We start from the raw sequence: 16,989 nt of genomic DNA, 5'->3' as shown, positions 1-16,989 counted from the left end.
GTGATGCCGCATGATGGCTCTTGATGCATTACCCAATAATGCGCTCATAGAGAAAGTTATCTCTACTCCTTGTCCACAAAGGTGCCAGCAGAGAACATTTCCCTCATCATCCTATCGTATCGTGACTTGCTGACGCCGGGATACAAGTCCTCGTACAACACCATGGCTGCCCACTCTTTCTCGAATCTGTTAGCACTAATGAATGTGCGGACTGTATTGTGCATGAACTTCAGAAGACCGGATGCATTCGATTCATACTCCTTTCTGCCGAGCATGATCAGTTGAGGAAGAGTCATACCAGTCTGAGTCGACCACTCGTTGACCGTCATAGCGAGAAAATCTGCAACTTGTCCGATCACGCCATAGGTGATGGTCGGGCTGCCTCGTATCTTACCGAGGGTCGTGAGAGCGTGTTTGTTGAAGCCGAGAGGACGTATAGACTGGAAATCGGCCTGGTGTGAGTGTTCATATGCTTGCCATGTCCACAAACACTTGTTGATGCCATACTGAGCACCACTGATGTCCATGATCCACTGCTTCTTTGTCGTAGTAGAAGTGATGCGAATGGCTTCATGGGTATAACCAGGCCAATTCACCTTAGGCAACTCGCCTTCTGGGTAACAGGTAATCGTCTTGCGGGGAATCGAGCCAAGTTGCAGGCTGACTTCTTGAACTGTGGTTTGCAGATCTAAACTAAGTCAGCGACGCACCGAAAACCAGTTCTGATACGCAATACCTTTTAGGAGCTTGTAGATAATGCTATGCATCCATGCTAATGGCTCATTGCACATCAACATACAGATCACCGCGTGCTTGGTCTGTTCGTTGGAGAAGAGGTGTTGCGGAAATGTAGTGAACTGGTGTGACCGCTCCGGTACTTCGCCGTCGTAGACTACCAGAGCGTCGTCGCCGTCGTCGACTTTGACCAGGTGCAGATCCCATGTATTCTCACGGAAGTCGTAGTAAGCCTGCTGGACGATCTCGGCTACGCGTGCAAGCTTCCTCTCGAGGTTGGCATTCTGGGCGTCCTTGCAAGCCTTCTTGTGAGTCGGCCAGTCTTTCTTCTGGCAGATCTTGGAGCAGTATTGGCGCGATAGGGTATCCGACTTGCAGGCGCTGCACTTGTTGTTTGCCGGCTCGCCACAGACGGCGCACGCCGCTTGTGATTCCGGCGCCATGACTTTGGGTGTCGTCTTTCAGAGCGTGTTGAGCGACTAAGATGATGGTCAATGGAAGCGTTTGTTTATTGTGGTCGCGGCGAGATCTTTGATGGAGCTAAGCGATATCTGTTCCGGTCGCACACCGCCGACGAGGTGAAGGCCAATTATGACGCGTTCTAGGCCCAGTCGATAGCTTGCACGTTTGATTGCTTGACGTGTGTGCGGCCTTAGAAGCTTCCAGATGCGCCTTACCAACTCCCTGACGGTGTCCAAAGAACGGGAGGACGTCAATCTAGGGAAAATATGAACAACGAGGAGCCTACATTGCCCCAAAGCTGTCATAATCTACTTACCTTGTCCTATTGTAGTCTGCAGACCTGTTCAACTTTCTTCTTGTATGAAGTGGGAGGGACCATCTGTTCACGACCAACGCCCAAGCGAAGCGACTCGATATTGATATGTGAAGCGCGAGATCCACTGTATGATACTGATCGAGAGATGGACTTGTAATTCACATCAATTGGTCGCCGACCGTGGCCATACACCGTGAACATCTCTAACTAAAGAGATTTAAACTCCTCTATCACCATATCCACGCCAGGGCCTTTGTGTTGTTGCTGAATCTGAGCTAGGTCGGAAGTTACCTTAGGGTGGTTCGCTTTCTCCTCGTCCGTCATAGCATCACCGAGAATGCTAGCGTAATGGAAATGCCTCCTCGTCATTTCTTGCGACAAGATCTCTGGCTCATGCATGATCTGAGACATGAGTTCACTGACATTGTAGTTGGAGATGTACCCATGAACGGCCTGAGACAAAGCCTCAACCAACGGTTGTGTCCAGCTCGTCGAGGCTGCCATACTCCTCTTACGAAGGGTTTTCAAGTCATTTCCAGGCTGCTGCAAGAAGGTCAGTAGTGCTGTTTCCATTCGTGATGAGGCCTGAAGGCCGATGCGCTCTGTCTGCGCAAACCAGCCTGGCATAGTTGAGCAAGTCCAGATGTATTCTCTGCATTTACCGAACTCGAAAACTGCACAAAGCGCCTGCATGTGCTTGGATTCGAAGTCGGCAGCGGTAAAGAATGCTTGCGTAAGCCCGAGCTCAGCACCGGATAGGTTGATGTACCATTGCTTTCGGCTCCCATTGGCGGTAATTCGTAACAGTGAAATATTGTGCTCAAGCCAATTCTCGCTCTCTGTACCGTCATCTGCGAGGACAAGAACGGTCCGTGATGCTGTCTTGATCTTTACCATGACTTCGTGGATCTCAACATGTTTGGCTGGTCAAGTGTCAGCTTATCATTAAATCGCGCGCAGATATATGCCGGGCCACTTACTCTTGATGAGCTTTTTGAGCAACAGATGCATATATGCTAGGGGTAAAAATCGCGCATTGCAGCACAGCACCGCGTGTTTGGTGGCTGTATCAAGGAACACATCGTCAGTGAGCTTCGGGAACGGGTTGTTGCTAAAATTAACACCCTTGTAGGCGACGATCCTCTGATTGTCCAGTTTAATCTTCGTAATCAGCATCATGTTTGTAGCTTCCAGGAGTGTAAGAGAGGCTGACTGAATGACGTTGGCGACTTGCGGCAGAAAGGCTTCAAGCCGGATGTCGTGGCAGGTGTGCTTGTGATTTGTCCAATCAGCCTTTTGGTGATCCTCGTTGCAGTAGTAGTGTTGTTTGCAGCCGCATCTCAGTGTTGCTGGTTTGTGACAATAAGAACAGAATGTCGAAGCCATGAGCAGAGAATTGCAGAAGATCTCTTGAGATGATGTGAGAAGCCAGAAAAGGCTGCCATTCTCTAGCTAGATATAATTCCATCCTCTCGTCATGGGTCGACTTGTTAGCAGCTGACCGCAGTCACGATCATAACGAAGGCAACAAACATCGACTCACACAAACAACGAGACTACCCTCATGTGAGCACGTGTGAGAGTGTTGTAGATTGCATGATGGCGAGAGACTCAAAAATATAGCCACTGGATCTGTCGAAGTTTGCAGTGTTGTCTGAGCGCGCCATGTCAAAAGTGCCGTACTGACTGGCTGTCGGAGGCAGGAGCAGAGAGGAAGGCGACAACCGGATCATGGAAGCGTCCACGGGTATTGACGCGGCAAATCGCACTACAATAGTTATGCAATCATTCCAGAAGGCGATACGAGCGGCCTGAAAGTATAGACGATGAAGGCTGCGATGAAGAAGACGCGATGGAAGGGAAGACGCGTCTTCCGGAAGGATGACGGCAGCCAGGGTCCACGCTAAACCATATATGCACTAGTCCTTTGTCTCACCCGCGGAGCTTTCTCGTGACATCGGAGCAGATACCTTGTGTATCTTGAGGAGATAATGAGTAACGCAATGTTTGGGTCGGCATGTCAATTAGAATCCAGCAGTTCCGTCCAAACTATGTGTGGGAGGCTGTACCACCTAAGCCTGGTACATTGGCGCTCCAAGCAACAAGCCATGTAAACTACCACCACCGATGAAACGAGTATTCAACACCTGATGTAGCTCCATCGCAGGTACGCGATTCACCGGTAGCATTTCTAGACATCTCTTCAAAATATCGTTGAGCATAGGTGTGTAAGTTGACCCAGCTGGGCTACCTTGAAACGACTGCAAGTAAAGGCTCGGCATCGTGGTCAATCTACACAGCGCAACGATAACCAATCCTACCTGAAATACATCACTTCTTTTTTTGTTCGGCATTTCGAAAGGCGGTGGACTGAAATCCTGTTGCTGTCGCAGCTCAATGGTTTGCCACTGATCAACACTCGATATGCTCGAGCCAAAGTCTCCGAGAACGACTTTCGGCCATGACGGTTCGTGAGAGGCAGGAAGACCGAGAAAGATATTGCGCGGGTAGATGTCTCGGTGAATTATCCAGTCACATGTGTCGTTCAGAACTGGAGGGTCGCCTCGTTGCATATGTCGGAGAGCCCGGGCTAGCGACCTGAAGACGTGCCAGATGAAGCCTTCGTGGAACGGTTTGCGCTGGTTGACATGCTTTTCGAGCAAAGTCCATAGATCGCCGTAGGCGTACACATCCATGACGAGTGCGCCAGTACCTGTTGCCAAGTTCAGCTCATGCTCGCGGTAGGTGCAGATATTAGGGCAGTTCGATAGACATATGAGATGGCTTATCTCGCGCGCGACGAAACCTGACGCAACGTCTCCGGGATCGAATTCCTTGCGCACAGCAAGCTGGCCGGTTGTTTTGTTCCTGAGGAGCCATATCGCCTTGTGAAAGTTGCCAACGGCCTGTATTTGGCGTACGCGGTCATATTGGTTGCGCGTCGGGACGCTGGCACGTTGTAAATCCATCTTGTCGCTGCTCGTCCGATACAGAACCGGTCTCTCAGCGCGAGATAGTTCATAAATACTGGCCCGGTGTATTGGCGACGCGTTTGTTGCCTGTTGGCGCTGCGTTTTCCTGATGCAATGGCAGCTCGCGATCGTCATAAGTGCCACATCTCGTGGGCATGACGAAGGAAAGCCGATGGTGACTTTGCAGTGCTCTCGTGGCGTGACCTCCTCTTCGTCTTCGTGCTCTCATCCGGGCGCGCTATCGCCTGGGTGGTCTGTCAACGCGCTCTCACCTCCGCTCTCACACCTCACAAGAGCCGCCACGCGACCGCACCAACGCGTCTCTCTCACCTGCTCCCAAAATCTCTGCTCTCACCCCGACAGCCCTGTACCCCGCAGTTATAACCCACCCAATCCCCGAATCCACCATCGAAACCACCTTTACCTGCCAACAAAAGGGTGGCGGCTAGCACACAGAAAAAACATTCAGCACTCCAGCCGGTTATAGCCGAAGCCAGAGGAAGCTCAAGGCCACAAACAAGAATCGAACAAGAAGCCAATCAGAAAAAACATCAAGCTAGTCGTGATAAACTGCCATTAAAGAAGCAAGTTTCATACCTGGATAGAATACAAGGTTCCATGGTATCTTTTTGCTAGTTGAGGGTGATGGTTCGAGGCTGGTGAGAGGAGAAATAGATAGCTCTTTTTTTTTGCTAAGCTTTTTTTGATGAGTGAAAAGTTGAAATGCGAGAGGTTAGATGCTGGCGCGTTTGCGCAATGAGCAATGCGCAATACATAGGGAAGAGTCTGTAGGTTGTTAATACTGCGTTAAAGCGTGTTAATGCTGTACATCAAGACCTCTGCTAGGTGCTGTGGTTCCTAGAAATAGAGGCTGGCTGATGCTTATCCCTTAGTGTATTAGAAGTCTAGGAAGCGGTATTTGTCGAGCGCCCGTAACAGCGCATTGCGCGTGCAAAGGCTTGGTAGATCTAAGCTAGTTAACAAACGCGGAATTTCAACGCAGACCTTGATAGGGTCTTTTAGCTCTTGCTTGAAGGTAAGTCTCTAAGCGCCTTGAGGCCATGAAACGCAAGACACGCGGAAGAGAGCGAGTAGTTCTTGAGAAGACTGCTGCGTCCGAACCGGTTACGGGTAAAGGTGGTGAAAGTATGATGTAAGACGGCAACGGAAAATGACTATGGAAAGCATGAAGTAAGAACCAAACACCAACTGTGCGTGTAAGCGGCGTAGGTAGAAGATAGGTGGACGGGAAGGATGACGGAAGAACGTCTGTGGTGCGCGCCATCGACTAGCCAATCAGGCTTCGCATAGCTCCGAGTGGGGCAGCCACCCCTCGAAGCCCGCGTCTTTCTCGTACGCGACCTTATAATCTGCAGAAACGTCGCTTCCATGCAACCTGAACCGCTTCGCATAGGTACATACTCATCAAAGGTTGAAGGACTGGCTGAATTGTTGTTCTCCTGCAATGCGTCAAAGTCGGGGCACAGGAAGCGCATAGCACAATGACCTCTGTGATGAAATGCACAACGCGGAGAGCCGGACATGGCAAAAACAAAACAACAGCATGAAGGAACGGCAAACTTGACATTGCAATGATGATTAGTGGGCCGCGGCGACGTCTTCACATGACGATCAGGCACAAGACAAGGATTCTAGCGCGCTCGCTAGCCCCTACGTCATCATTCTCCGCAACCCAGCAACATAACACGACATCTTTTCGTCCACTTCACACCATCACACAGCCATTGCAAACTCAATTCCCACACTCTCAACTCAACTTCAACCTCTCTTCACCCACCACAAACAACCTCAAATCAATCACAATGGGTTGGTTCAGCTCCGACGAGAAGTCCTCCCTCGCGACTCACCCCGTCAACGTCGATGTCACCACAAAGCACGGCTCCGCCGCTGAGCAAGATCGCTTCGGCGAGCACTTCGGCGCTTCGACAGATGCCATCCGCCGTGGTGTCGACAAGGGCCTCAACAAGCTGCAACAAGCTGCCTTGGCCAAGGGCGAGGGCGCCGAGCAGGACCGCTACGGCGACCACATGAGCATCGGTGACCGTGGCTACAACGCCATGAAGTCAGCGGCCAAGTACAAGGGCGATGGCGCCGAGCAAGACCGATACAACGCACACTTCAGCCCTGCGCTGCACAGCATCGATGCCGCCAAGGCGATACAAGCTGCGGGAAGCGTGGCTGCCAACGGAGAGAAGAACGCCAAGTACTTTGGCCTTGGATACGATGGCCAGCAGAGGGCGAAGCTGATGGCCGGTAGCGGCATGGGAGCTGAGCAGGTAAGCTACTAGCTATATCCGCTGCCTTGGACACAATACTAACACTCTCGCAGGACCGTCTCGGTCAGCACTTCCACCTCACCAGGGACGCCGTCGCCGATGCCGCACAACGGGTGAAGGATGGCGCGAAGGACGTTCTACCCAGGAGGTAGATGGTCAACTTCATGACGCGAGCATGACTATAGCGACGACCTTGGCTAAGACTGCGACGGCCGTATACGTGGACAAACCAGTATCTGCCCACGATGTATCAATACAAAACAATCATTTCACATCATGCTTCATTCCGTTCGATCTCGTCTTCGTGTATGGCAGAACAAGAGGTGCTTCAAAGCTGGCTGTCGAGAGCAATATACCAGTGCTAGAATGGACGTTCTTGACTAACGCTGACAAAGGAAGCAGTCTATTTCGCACCTGTTCCTGACATACAGCCACCAATCCTGTTACGCGGCCCGATGCTGCAAACAGTGTACCACATCCTTTGTTGGTCACCATGGTCATGCCACTCACAACGGTCGCATATACCCCGCCGCTGCATCGCTATGCAGGCCCTGGCAACGCACCCTTGCAGTATGGCGCCACTTTAGAGCAGCACAGGTACTACATGCTGAGCACATCACCTCGCCCATCAACACCATCTAGATTCCAAAAACAGTCCAAAACTCAGATTCTCATGTTCACGCGCCCAGTCCTATGTACCCCACATCAGCCACTTGCGGTCTGACATCAGCATAACAGCTAACGCGTTCCGTCCCGGGATTGTTCAGACAAGTGACTAAATTAATATCCGAGTTCCAAATTTGCACTCACTGACATGCTTGTCATCACATCTATTGTCAGCTCTGTAGTACCAAGCTATTAACCAAGTCTCAACAGCAGATGTTTCTTACGAAAACTTAGGGTTGCGCGTTGCGTGCTTTGGTCTCGTCTCTATCATTGGTGCTTGGAGAGCTTGGAAAGATGAGTAAGTATGGTAGCGGAAGTGCTAGCATCCATGAAGGCTGAGCAGAGACAGCCGCATAGTAAGTCTAAGAAAAGAACGGAACGAGAACTCACCGTGTACGAATGTACGGTAGCGGTATGTGAAGAAGACATAAAGTCGACATACCATGTTCTTCTCTTCTTCTCGCCCACAGCATATTCAATACACTCTTCTACATTTTCCACATCTCCAACATCACACCCATTCCAACCTCCTCCCTACCAAACCTTCCAACCACATCACCCATATTCTCTCAAAATGCAACTCACCTTCCTCCTCGCCCCTCTCCTCGCGGTCTCCGCCCTCGCAGCCCCCACCTCCACGACCCTCTCCCCCCGCCAAACCCGCACCCTGCGCGTCCAACTCTCCAACGACGCCACCGAAACCGGAGCCCAGCGTGAGATCCCCGCAAACGGCATGCGCATCTCCATCCGCGCTAATTTCGGTAATCTGGGTTCACCCATTCGCGCAAACCGCGCACTGGTTGTGGGGAGCGGGAGTGGGAGTTGTAGCATCTTTACCGATGCTGCGGCTACGAGGAGGATTGCTACTATTGTGTAAGCTTACTTCCCTCTATCCCAGTACTTAGATTATGTCGCAGTAATAATGTTGGAATGGGGGCAAGAGCTAATTCGATAATAGGCCCGGTGGTGCTGATGCGGAGTTTGGTAACACGAACCTTGATAATGGGGTCATTATTTGCCAGTAAACCATATTGGCATTCTGGCTTGTTAGATTGGAGGTGTGATGGACTCATTCTGGGGGAGGCGTGCTGAACAGCGATGGAGCTGAGTTACGAGGGCCTGTTCACTCGCGTGTAGTGGTTATGGTATTGATGTTTTCTTCGCAGTCTTTCGTTAAGTTTGTATTAGACATGTTATGTTGATTAATCCTTGCACGTGCACGAACTTATCCCTTCTGATATAGTGTACGATACGCGCTGCATCTGCTACGTGCACATATGGCCGCCGTCTTGACATAGCATAGTGATCTCACCAACAACGTGTCGTCGAGAAACCGTGACAGAAGTGGTATCCAGTGTGCCAGAAGGGTCGCACCTCCATGCTCCCGAGTCGATCCTTCCACAATGCGCTTTCAAGCCTCTGAGGTTTACTTCGCCCACATCGACGAGAATCTCCTACTAATGCGCCGACCGAGCGACTTCTTTGGCTTCTCTTTCGCCTCTGCCGCCGTAGGCTCTTGCTCCTTCTTGCCGAAAGCACCAAGCAACTTCCCAAAAGATTTGCGTCGCGCATGTTTCTTTTCTTGAGCAAGCGCAGCAGAAGGCGGGGGAAAGAGAGGCATGCTGACACCGCGCTGTTGCTCCGGATGTCGGGCTGGGAACTGGAAGCTGAGGTCCAGAATACCGGTGTTGGTTGGGAGTGGAGGGTTCAGAACATGACTGATGATCGGGAGTGGACGACGGGTGATTGAGCCGATTGGTGCGGGTTCTTTGATAACATCTGCATTTGAGCGCGGATCAATGAACTTGCCGACAGAGTTCGCGGTTTGCTCATGTGTGGTCTTCAAGCCATTGCGTTTGTGCCTCTTCTCAATATGGATTTGTTCAATGTTGGCGTCGCGGTCATCCAACTCATCGCGGTGGTGACGGCCCGAGGCTTCCGTATTCGTCGAAACGCCGCTGCAGGGTTTCATCCAGAGATCCTCCTCGCTATCGTATACGTCATGCACCACCCAGTTTGGAGAGCTGGAAGACGGTGCAGAAGTTCGAAGCGACCCGTCTTTGGCCTTTCGCAGTATCGGCTTCCGCTTGATTGTCGACGCGTTCTCCAGTGCGCTCACAGAATTCGCATCGTACGTCAGCGGGAGGAGACACATAATTTCATCGCTACTAGTCGCATTGTGTGTGCGTGAAGGAAGAGTCATTTCATCGTCGTCGGAAGTCGCATTGTACGTTCGCGGGAGAAGGATAGTCATCTCTGATCCAACATCCGGATAGTAGGAAACTGGTGCGAGGGTCGTCAGCCCATCATCTTGTGCCTGAGGGTGAGCGTTGACAGCACGGAGCGGACTCATTCGTGGCTCAGGACCATGCTCGTTCAAATCAAGGAGGTTCTGCAGAGAAGGGTAGTCATCTGATTCTGAATCATAATGCATGGAGGGCGCAAAGTCTGGTCGGGAAGCAAAGCGGAGGAGTTTCTTCACAGGCTGCCCCGATGGCCATGGGGACGCCCAGTCATGGATGGCGCAGCCATCTTGAGCGCTTGTTTGGGTAAAGGCTTCCAATGGGTAGAGTTCGCGAACATCGTCGGTATCCATGTCCGAGAGCGAGAGCGCATATTCGTATTGTGAGAAGGGGCTCTCATTCAAGTTGAAGCTCTCGGTATCGTTGAACTTCTCGACCCTACGAAGCGGCAAATGTGGCTCAGCCGCCGAAGATGTCGCTCCAGCTCCCGGAGAAGATTCGGCGTAGCTAGGGGTGTAGGATCGATTGGACGGTGTGCGCTCATCTTCTTTGGTTTCGTCCGCTGTCGTCCTCGGTGATAGGGTGTAATCATGGAACTCTTCCGACCTGCCTGACTCCATGGTGGAGGTTATACTGCTGTAGCCTGGTAGCGACTGTCGTTTGGTAGCACGCACCTCAGGAGAAGTATCGCAGCTGAACAAATCCACACCTGAATAGTCGTCTGGAGAGAAAGTATGGTGTGGATCTGTCAGCCAATGGCTATACTGTCCTGCTGTCGCGCGAATCGATTCCGTACCGTATGTAGCTCCCTTTAGCGGGTTACTGCGTGAGACCACCTGTGATGAGCTTGTCTTGTTTCGTCGGTGGCCACGGTGGAATGGTGTACTACCCGCTGTTGAGTCGTCTAGGGCTTTAAAGCGGTCGTTGTTCGAGGCCTCGCTCTGGACAATGCCTTTGTTACTAGATGCGACGAGGTCCGATGCAGCTAGTACAGCGTCCTGAGCAGCTTCGTTTGCGGATACGGTCGGCGGGGGTGGCGGAAGAGCGAAGTCGTCGATCTTGCATTTGCGCTTCAGCGGGGAGCTATGAGCCGAGCGTGCACCGGGGCGATATTGAGGCGTTGGCGTCGGTGGAGAGGGTTTTGCCTGAGATGGCAGTGTGTCGCGATCACTGAGTGCGGGGACGACTACACCAGTCAATGGGCTAACCATGTTGATGGTATTGACCCGCGATGCGACGAGACCACGTGGGGGAAGACCGCTCGATACTGATCGGGCACGATGTCGCAGAGTTGGTGAATGTGATACGGGGCCAGCTTTCCCACGCAGTTGGTTCTTAGTGCTGGCAGATAGTGTGTCGGGCCGAGACATAGTCATCAGCTTAGTGTTGATGGGAGTGCTTGAAGGTGAGCTGGTAGCCGGCTCATACTTCATTCTCAGCGGTGACGCGGGGGCGTCAGGTGGACCGAAGATTCCTAGATCGCGGTAATGTTAAATAGCAAGACCCGGCCCACGATATGCGAAGTCGAGATCGGTGGAATAGATCTCTTGAGATGCGTAAGGGCGCTGTAGTCCTGGTAGATAGGCGCCTCCAGCTACGGGGTGAGCCGCGCCGAAAGGACGAGTAGCTGTTGTTATATCGTATAAGCGTGCGAGTCACACGTGCTCAGGTGTCTGTGCGCCTTACGCAGGTGCACATGCAAGTGGGGAGTGAAATGGTTCTCCAAGCACACCATCTCGGCGGTCATTCTGCGGCGGCGTCGTCTGGTGAATCAACCCCATGCTGAAGGGTTGCGCGGTTGGGCTCTCATTTGGCCCCAATCAAATCTCCTTTGTTGCAAACGATTCTTGCACACCAAACCACCTCGCACCGCAACTATAGCAATCTTTCCAATGCAACCTTTCAGGAGCCAACGACCACAATTTGCAACCTTACAACCCAAAATGCAAGCCCACGAAGATGCCTTGGCTCTACTCACGGGTAGTCCGGTAAAGACCACCGAGACGGGGATGGAGCATCTCTTGAGTGTATACGGCGCCCAAGAGATCTGCGAGCCAACAAACGAGACGTACCATACAACCCAGCGTAAAACGATACTGGATGAACTCGCGGAGATTCTACATCTGCGTGGTCGGTTACAACAGATGGGTGCCACTTTCTCCGACAATGGAGAGCTTCTCACTTACGGTAACCCTTACGCGTCCACGGAGTTCCAGATCATGCTACGTCTCGGTCCCATGTACGAAGAGCAATGGAACAGCTTCTTTATCGACAAGTATGAGCCTCCCAACTACGGAGGTGCAGACAGACAACTATGGTCTGACCTGCGTACTCTAAAGAGAGTTCTCCGGAATGAGGGGATCGTGTTTGGCCGCGAGCATCAGCGCTATTCGTTTGGTAACTCCAGCACAAAGCTTCGAAGACTTTGCTGTGCGTATGACGAACTGCGGATTGATTGGTTGACAATGATGCGATCCAGCCTCCCAGCACTTGATGATCGACAGCTGTACACCCTTCTCGGGGAATCTTCCGATGATGAGAATTCGGAGTCTGGCGACGATGCGAATCGAAGTAGAGATGAAGTCGTCGTTCTAGACGGCGTCCAGTCACACAATAGGGCTGGCCGGCCTCGAATGCTGCGGCACCGAAGCAGCGGCGTTCCGCAAGCCCTTGGCTGGCGTTTCAGTGACGATTCGAAGTCACCGCGCCACAAAAATGACTGGTGGAGGTTCAGCGATGACCTGGAGTCTGTACCAGTATGGGGAAACATCGAACGTGCTGACGCAGAGGATACCCAAGTCGTACCGCAGGCTGTCTCGATAACAGTCAATCGCGACGCCAAAGAGGCCACCAACGTTCAACATGACTCCAAAGCAGCGGCTTCACGACCACCAACTCCCCAACCTCTGATGCTATACAGCCCATCGCCATTGCAAGTGGATAACGCTACCTCTCGAACTGCTCGACTTCATCTACCAACACCCTCGCAGCACATGAATACTCAGCGCACGATACCTCGAGCGGAGCCCATGCTAAGCCAGAGAGAAGAGAATCTTGTCAACACCAACGTGAAGCCGATTTGGGCCCGAGAAATGAGCAAAGATGATAGAAAGACTAAGAGGTGGGGCAGAGTTCGCCAATGGTTCCGACATGCATTCGGTCGCAAGCAGGCCGATATGAGGTAGTAGAACCTTATCGTGTGCAACAGAGTAGATTCAGGACAGTGCGCTTCCCTCAAGATCCAGTTCCCTGTTGTTCTTTCTTGGAGTGAACCGTGTTGCGGATGATGAAGTGAATGTGAATGCTTGCGTTGCCAGCCCGGATGGTGATGCAGACTTCGTGAACTCAATGATTGTGTGTCTGCTTCCGAATCGCGAATGGCCTAGTTCATTCTTCACTGTGAGCTTCCATGTGAGGTATTGAATATAAAACTCCACACCAGCACACCAGCGAGACCGTGATTGTATACTTCAACCAGGAAACCTACTTTTACTTCAACTCGCCCACCGCTTCCAGTACAGCGATCGCGTTGACATCCAACATGAACGAAGAACGTAGACATACGAGCCGTCAGCCCAGGGATCCGTCTCGGCCATCAATAACAAAGGAAGACATCGGACAAGCCGAGCGTATGGTTGCAGAGGCCGTCCAGATGGTTGACGCAGCCATGTCCAGACATGCCACCAAAACTCTTGCAAAAGAGAAGAAAGCGTTAAGCGATATTTGCAATTCTGCAGAGTTCAAATCTAGAGTGGCAGCTTTTCGGCGAGACATTGTAGGCTTCATGCCAAAGGTGAAGAAGCCTCGTTGCTAACGAGCTCTAGCTTGCCAAAGAAGCTTTCCTGCCCCCAGACTCCGAGCTGGCCAGGGAGATCGCGCGCGAACGTATCGAGAAACGGGTGCACGACTTCGAGATAAAGTTGCAACGGGATATGCTTCATGAGCAGGCCCGACGGCCAGCTAAAACTTCGAACAAGCCTCCCCATAGCCAGAAGCCGAAATCGCCGAGGTCTCATCGAAACGCTCCATCGACCGGAAACTTGTTACACGAGAAGAGTGAAGGATTTTACCACATTATCGATGGGATGGCGCCCGTTGAGGTGAGTTCTACCGGCTTCGTCCACTTCCCACGGCATCCTGACGACGAAAATGACTGGGAACGTGTATCTCGCCATTCGACACCGGAACCAGAAGAGAAGGAAAAGGTCGGAGGCGACGTCAGTAGATCGAAGGGATTATTGCAGGGCTGGTTTGGCAAGTAAGCACCCGGAGACGATGAGCGCCTTGCCCCGAAGTGGGGTGGAGTGAGTTGTATCCATGTAACACAGTCGGGCCCTTGACGGAGAGAGATTTTGAGAAGATCGTATGGGGAGTCTCGCGCAATGAATCATCCAGCAGGAATGCCGTCAAATTTCATCGTCCTTCGTACGCAACTGTGGGCTTTGTTGCACACACATTAATAGAGCCGGGCAAGGTACTTCTGAGCGCACCTTTGCCCAAGACCGCTTCTCATCGCAGTTGCATGTCCCTCAGCATAACGCGACTAGAACCGCAAGATGCGTTGTGCTAGATACTGGCAGGCGCGTCTGACGCGTTCTCGGTAGCTCGCATTGTGTACCGGGCTTGCCGTCATGGCGTGTGGGTGAGTCTTCCATGGCTCTGAACGTGATGCATGGCATGAAAATAGCGAATCTTAATTGTGGAGGTAGAGTGAAGGGCTCTGGGGTCGCGCAGCTCAAGACGGCGAGCTACGGCACGCGTGACGTAATCACGTAATTTAGCGTGCTGCTAGCGTCGCTCCCTTTCTTCTCCGACGCATCATGTCTACCCACCATAGCACGACCTCGCTGGCAGCATCAGAACAGGTGTCGCATTATTGAGCATTGCGTCGTTGGGTCTTCTACATATATCTTCATCGAACCATTCGGACCACCCTGGCTTTCGCGACGGCATCGTCTTCACGCCCTAAAGCTCGCTGTCATACGCGTTCGACCGCTTGTACCAGCCAACGTCGACATGAGGCTCCATCAATGCGCGTCAGCTGTTCCGGTCGTCTCTGCTAGAAGGTTGGACTTCGCTGCCGCATTTGCTGGTCACGATGTGCCTTGTGCACGACCACCACCTTTCGGCTGCGAAGAATGAGCACCGTACGGCTCCCATTTGGAGGCTAGATCCTTCGTCAGATCCTCCATGGCAACATTCTTGCTGATGCCGATCTTGACGTCTGTAAGTCGCTCGCTCAGATCCCCGACGCTGGCATCGTTGGCCTTCTGCCCTTTTTGGGCTGTTGGTGAACTGGCTGGATTGGTATTCGGGTACTTCGATGACATGCTTTCCGGCTGCCGGAGTGACTCGAAATGGTAGCGATTCGGATCGTGTATGTCGGATGTGAAGACCAGCAGACCAAGTCACTAAGATGTATCATGCAGAGGTGTTGGTTGCTTCAGTTATATGCGACGAGGTGAAGGTTTGTTTAGGTAGCCTGCACGTGCTTAGGTTTATCGTGGGTTGAACAAAGATTGGGAAGATATTCACTGCGATGCCGCGTAAGTCGGAGGAGAAATACTTTTGTTTCATTGACAAAGATCCGCGCACGGAGGTAGCCTAGGAAATACTTTCAGACATTGCGATACAAATCCACCACGCTTGAAGGTATCGTTCTCCTTTTCGGCGCTCGACAAACAACGGTGCGACAATCAACATCGTTTGCTGCCACGTTTCCTATCCACCTCAAAGCAAACGGATGCGAGTCTACGCCATCGGCCACTTGACGTTGTCTGATCAGCCGCAGCTGCGTTGCTTGATCTGCGACCGGCTTGTTGTTCGAAATCGCGATGTTCGCATGGACAGCGATAGATCCATCTAGGCAGAGCGCTGTCCTTTCTGGCGGTTCAGATTCGTCGTCTGTGTATAGCGACGATGAGCACAAGTCGGACTCTAATCCGGTGGACGTGCAGACCCTCAACGAGTCGGATTTACAAACCAGCACTCAGTGTACTCGCCGGGAAAGTGCGAAAACCTGCGAAGGATCATCAACTGTGTCACTTCCAAGACACATCACCACTGTGCCCTCAGGCAACGAACGGAGCCCTAGCCGAGATGAATCGAGCAGTCTTACCGCTGCGTACCGCTTTGAGACATCGGAAGAAGCTGAAGAGCGCCGTCGGCGAATCGCAGCTCAGGCAAGGCCGGAGCAGTCCAACTGGCGTGACACCACCCTGAACGAGCCTAGGACATATATGCAGCAGGTTCTCGCCGAACATGATGCTGCTACTGCAAAAGATCACATCGATGAATGTCGGTCGGAAGACAAGGATGATGAAGGACCTACCGTTCGACGTGCGATGCCCTCTCATCGGCACCTCCGTGTGGTTAGTGCTGACGACGTTCCACCGCGACATACGCACATTGTGCCCGTATCGAAGACACCATTAGCGTCGTCTAATTCTGGAGGGACAATAGGAGGATTAGGTCGCGACACTGGCCCGGAAGAATGCATTCTGCAAGGAAATATGCGTAGCCCAGAAGCTACCTGCATCCGTTCTGCACCAATCACGCCTAGGCCACGAGCGAAGTCACTTCCTAACACCCCACCAGCGCTGCGCTTAGATGAGCATAATTCATTCGCACCGGATCCCGATAAACATCAATTCGCCGCACTCTCTGCTCTAGCTGGAGGTAAGAGGGGGCCTGGTGAGGCCTTCTCTCGCGAATCATCTGGTCAGTGGCTTGGAGGACCAGCTCGCCGATCATTACTCGCCGCGCGGCGTCGCGGACGGGCGGACTGGCAGAAGAGCGGGTTGTTTTCCTCGATAGGCCAGCAATATGGGCTTGGGGATTGCAACGAAGGTTACTTGGCCGGCAAGTATGTGACGCTCATGAGCAATAATGTCACACTGGAGAAGAAGGATCGGAAACGAGACGTATGGAGGCGTGTAATGTGCTTCTCATGATGGTAGGGTCTAGTGATAAGAAAAAACTACCTCCTGGATATGCATTCTCCGAAAGGATACTTGTGACATCTAGTAACGCGCTGCTGTGAGGTTCTGGAGGACCCATGTTGTAGCCACAGGCGTTCGAAGGGTCGTTGTTTGATGTTGGATGCATGTCGACTGAATGAGACATTTTCTCGCTGCGTTGACGTCATGTCCTTCACTATTTTTGAGTCGCAGATGCTCCATAGTATGCATGAGCGTTAAGTGTATGTCCATCCGTCTGTCTAAGTAAGCTCGGGATACCACACGTGATAGTGTCTTGGCGCGGTGTTTCACCTAAGTTCCGGTAAGTGTAGCCGAATC

At 52.2% G+C, this 16,989-nt stretch overlaps 9 protein-coding genes across 9 annotated transcripts; 4 read left to right on the top strand and 5 right to left on the bottom strand.

The window, feature by feature from the left end:
* Nucleotides 1-62: 62 nt before the first annotated feature.
* Nucleotides 63-1,178, bottom strand: J4E86_003700 (uncharacterized protein; the record flags this gene model as incomplete). The annotated part of the gene is made up of 2 exons (XM_051444252.1): nt 63-688; nt 800-1,178. 2 exons carry the CDS (start codon nt 1,176-1,178, stop codon nt 63-65), a joined length of 1,005 nt encoding a protein of 334 aa, XP_051303877.1.
* A 542-nt stretch (nt 1,179-1,720) lies between these two features.
* J4E86_003699 (uncharacterized protein) lies at nt 1,721-2,692 on the bottom strand (the record flags this gene model as incomplete). Its single annotated transcript, XM_051444251.1, has 2 exons — nt 1,721-2,436; nt 2,494-2,692. 2 exons carry the CDS (start codon nt 2,690-2,692, stop codon nt 1,721-1,723), a joined length of 915 nt encoding a protein of 304 aa, XP_051303876.1.
* Nucleotides 2,693-3,585: 893 nt separating this feature from the next.
* Nucleotides 3,586-4,482, bottom strand: J4E86_003698 (uncharacterized protein; the record flags this gene model as incomplete). Its single annotated transcript, XM_051444250.1, has 1 exon — nt 3,586-4,482. One exon carries the CDS (start codon nt 4,480-4,482, stop codon nt 3,586-3,588), a length of 897 nt encoding a protein of 298 aa, XP_051303875.1.
* Nucleotides 4,483-6,308: 1,826 nt separating this feature from the next.
* Nucleotides 6,309-6,934, top strand: J4E86_003697 (uncharacterized protein; the record flags this gene model as incomplete). The annotated part of the gene is made up of 2 exons (XM_051444249.1): nt 6,309-6,782; nt 6,836-6,934. The coding sequence occupies 2 exons, from the start codon at nt 6,309-6,311 to the stop codon at nt 6,932-6,934; spliced, it is 573 nt and encodes a 190-aa protein (XP_051303874.1).
* Nucleotides 6,935-8,022: 1,088 nt separating this feature from the next.
* Nucleotides 8,023-8,473, top strand: J4E86_003696 (uncharacterized protein; the record flags this gene model as incomplete). The annotated part of the gene is made up of 2 exons (XM_051444248.1): nt 8,023-8,321; nt 8,407-8,473. The coding sequence occupies 2 exons, from the start codon at nt 8,023-8,025 to the stop codon at nt 8,471-8,473; spliced, it is 366 nt and encodes a 121-aa protein (XP_051303873.1).
* Nucleotides 8,474-8,874: 401 nt separating this feature from the next.
* Nucleotides 8,875-11,124, bottom strand: J4E86_003695 (uncharacterized protein; the record flags this gene model as incomplete). The annotated part of the gene is made up of 1 exon (XM_051444247.1): nt 8,875-11,124. The coding sequence occupies one exon, from the start codon at nt 11,122-11,124 to the stop codon at nt 8,875-8,877; it is 2,250 nt and encodes a 749-aa protein (XP_051303872.1).
* Nucleotides 11,125-11,634: 510 nt separating this feature from the next.
* On the top strand, nt 11,635-12,876 carry J4E86_003694 (uncharacterized protein; the record flags this gene model as incomplete). Its single annotated transcript, XM_051444246.1, has 1 exon — nt 11,635-12,876. One exon carries the CDS (start codon nt 11,635-11,637, stop codon nt 12,874-12,876), a length of 1,242 nt encoding a protein of 413 aa, XP_051303871.1.
* Nucleotides 12,877-13,232: 356 nt separating this feature from the next.
* J4E86_003693 (uncharacterized protein) lies at nt 13,233-13,953 on the top strand (the record flags this gene model as incomplete). Its single annotated transcript, XM_051444245.1, has 2 exons — nt 13,233-13,466; nt 13,516-13,953. 2 exons carry the CDS (start codon nt 13,233-13,235, stop codon nt 13,951-13,953), a joined length of 672 nt encoding a protein of 223 aa, XP_051303870.1.
* Nucleotides 13,954-14,728: 775 nt separating this feature from the next.
* Nucleotides 14,729-15,021, bottom strand: J4E86_003692 (uncharacterized protein; the record flags this gene model as incomplete). Its single annotated transcript, XM_051444244.1, has 2 exons — nt 14,729-14,747; nt 14,843-15,021. 2 exons carry the CDS (start codon nt 15,019-15,021, stop codon nt 14,729-14,731), a joined length of 198 nt encoding a protein of 65 aa, XP_051303869.1.
* Between the last annotated feature and the right edge of the window lie 1,968 nt (nt 15,022-16,989).

This window comes from Alternaria arbusti (assembly GCF_024043155.1).
Source record: "Alternaria arbusti strain BMP 1465 chromosome Unknown scaffold_4, whole genome shotgun sequence".
NCBI lineage: Eukaryota > Fungi > Ascomycota > Dothideomycetes > Pleosporales > Pleosporaceae > Alternaria > Alternaria arbusti.
The sequence above is the reverse complement of the archived record's forward strand: the minus strand, read 5'-3'. Positions and strand labels throughout refer to the sequence as shown.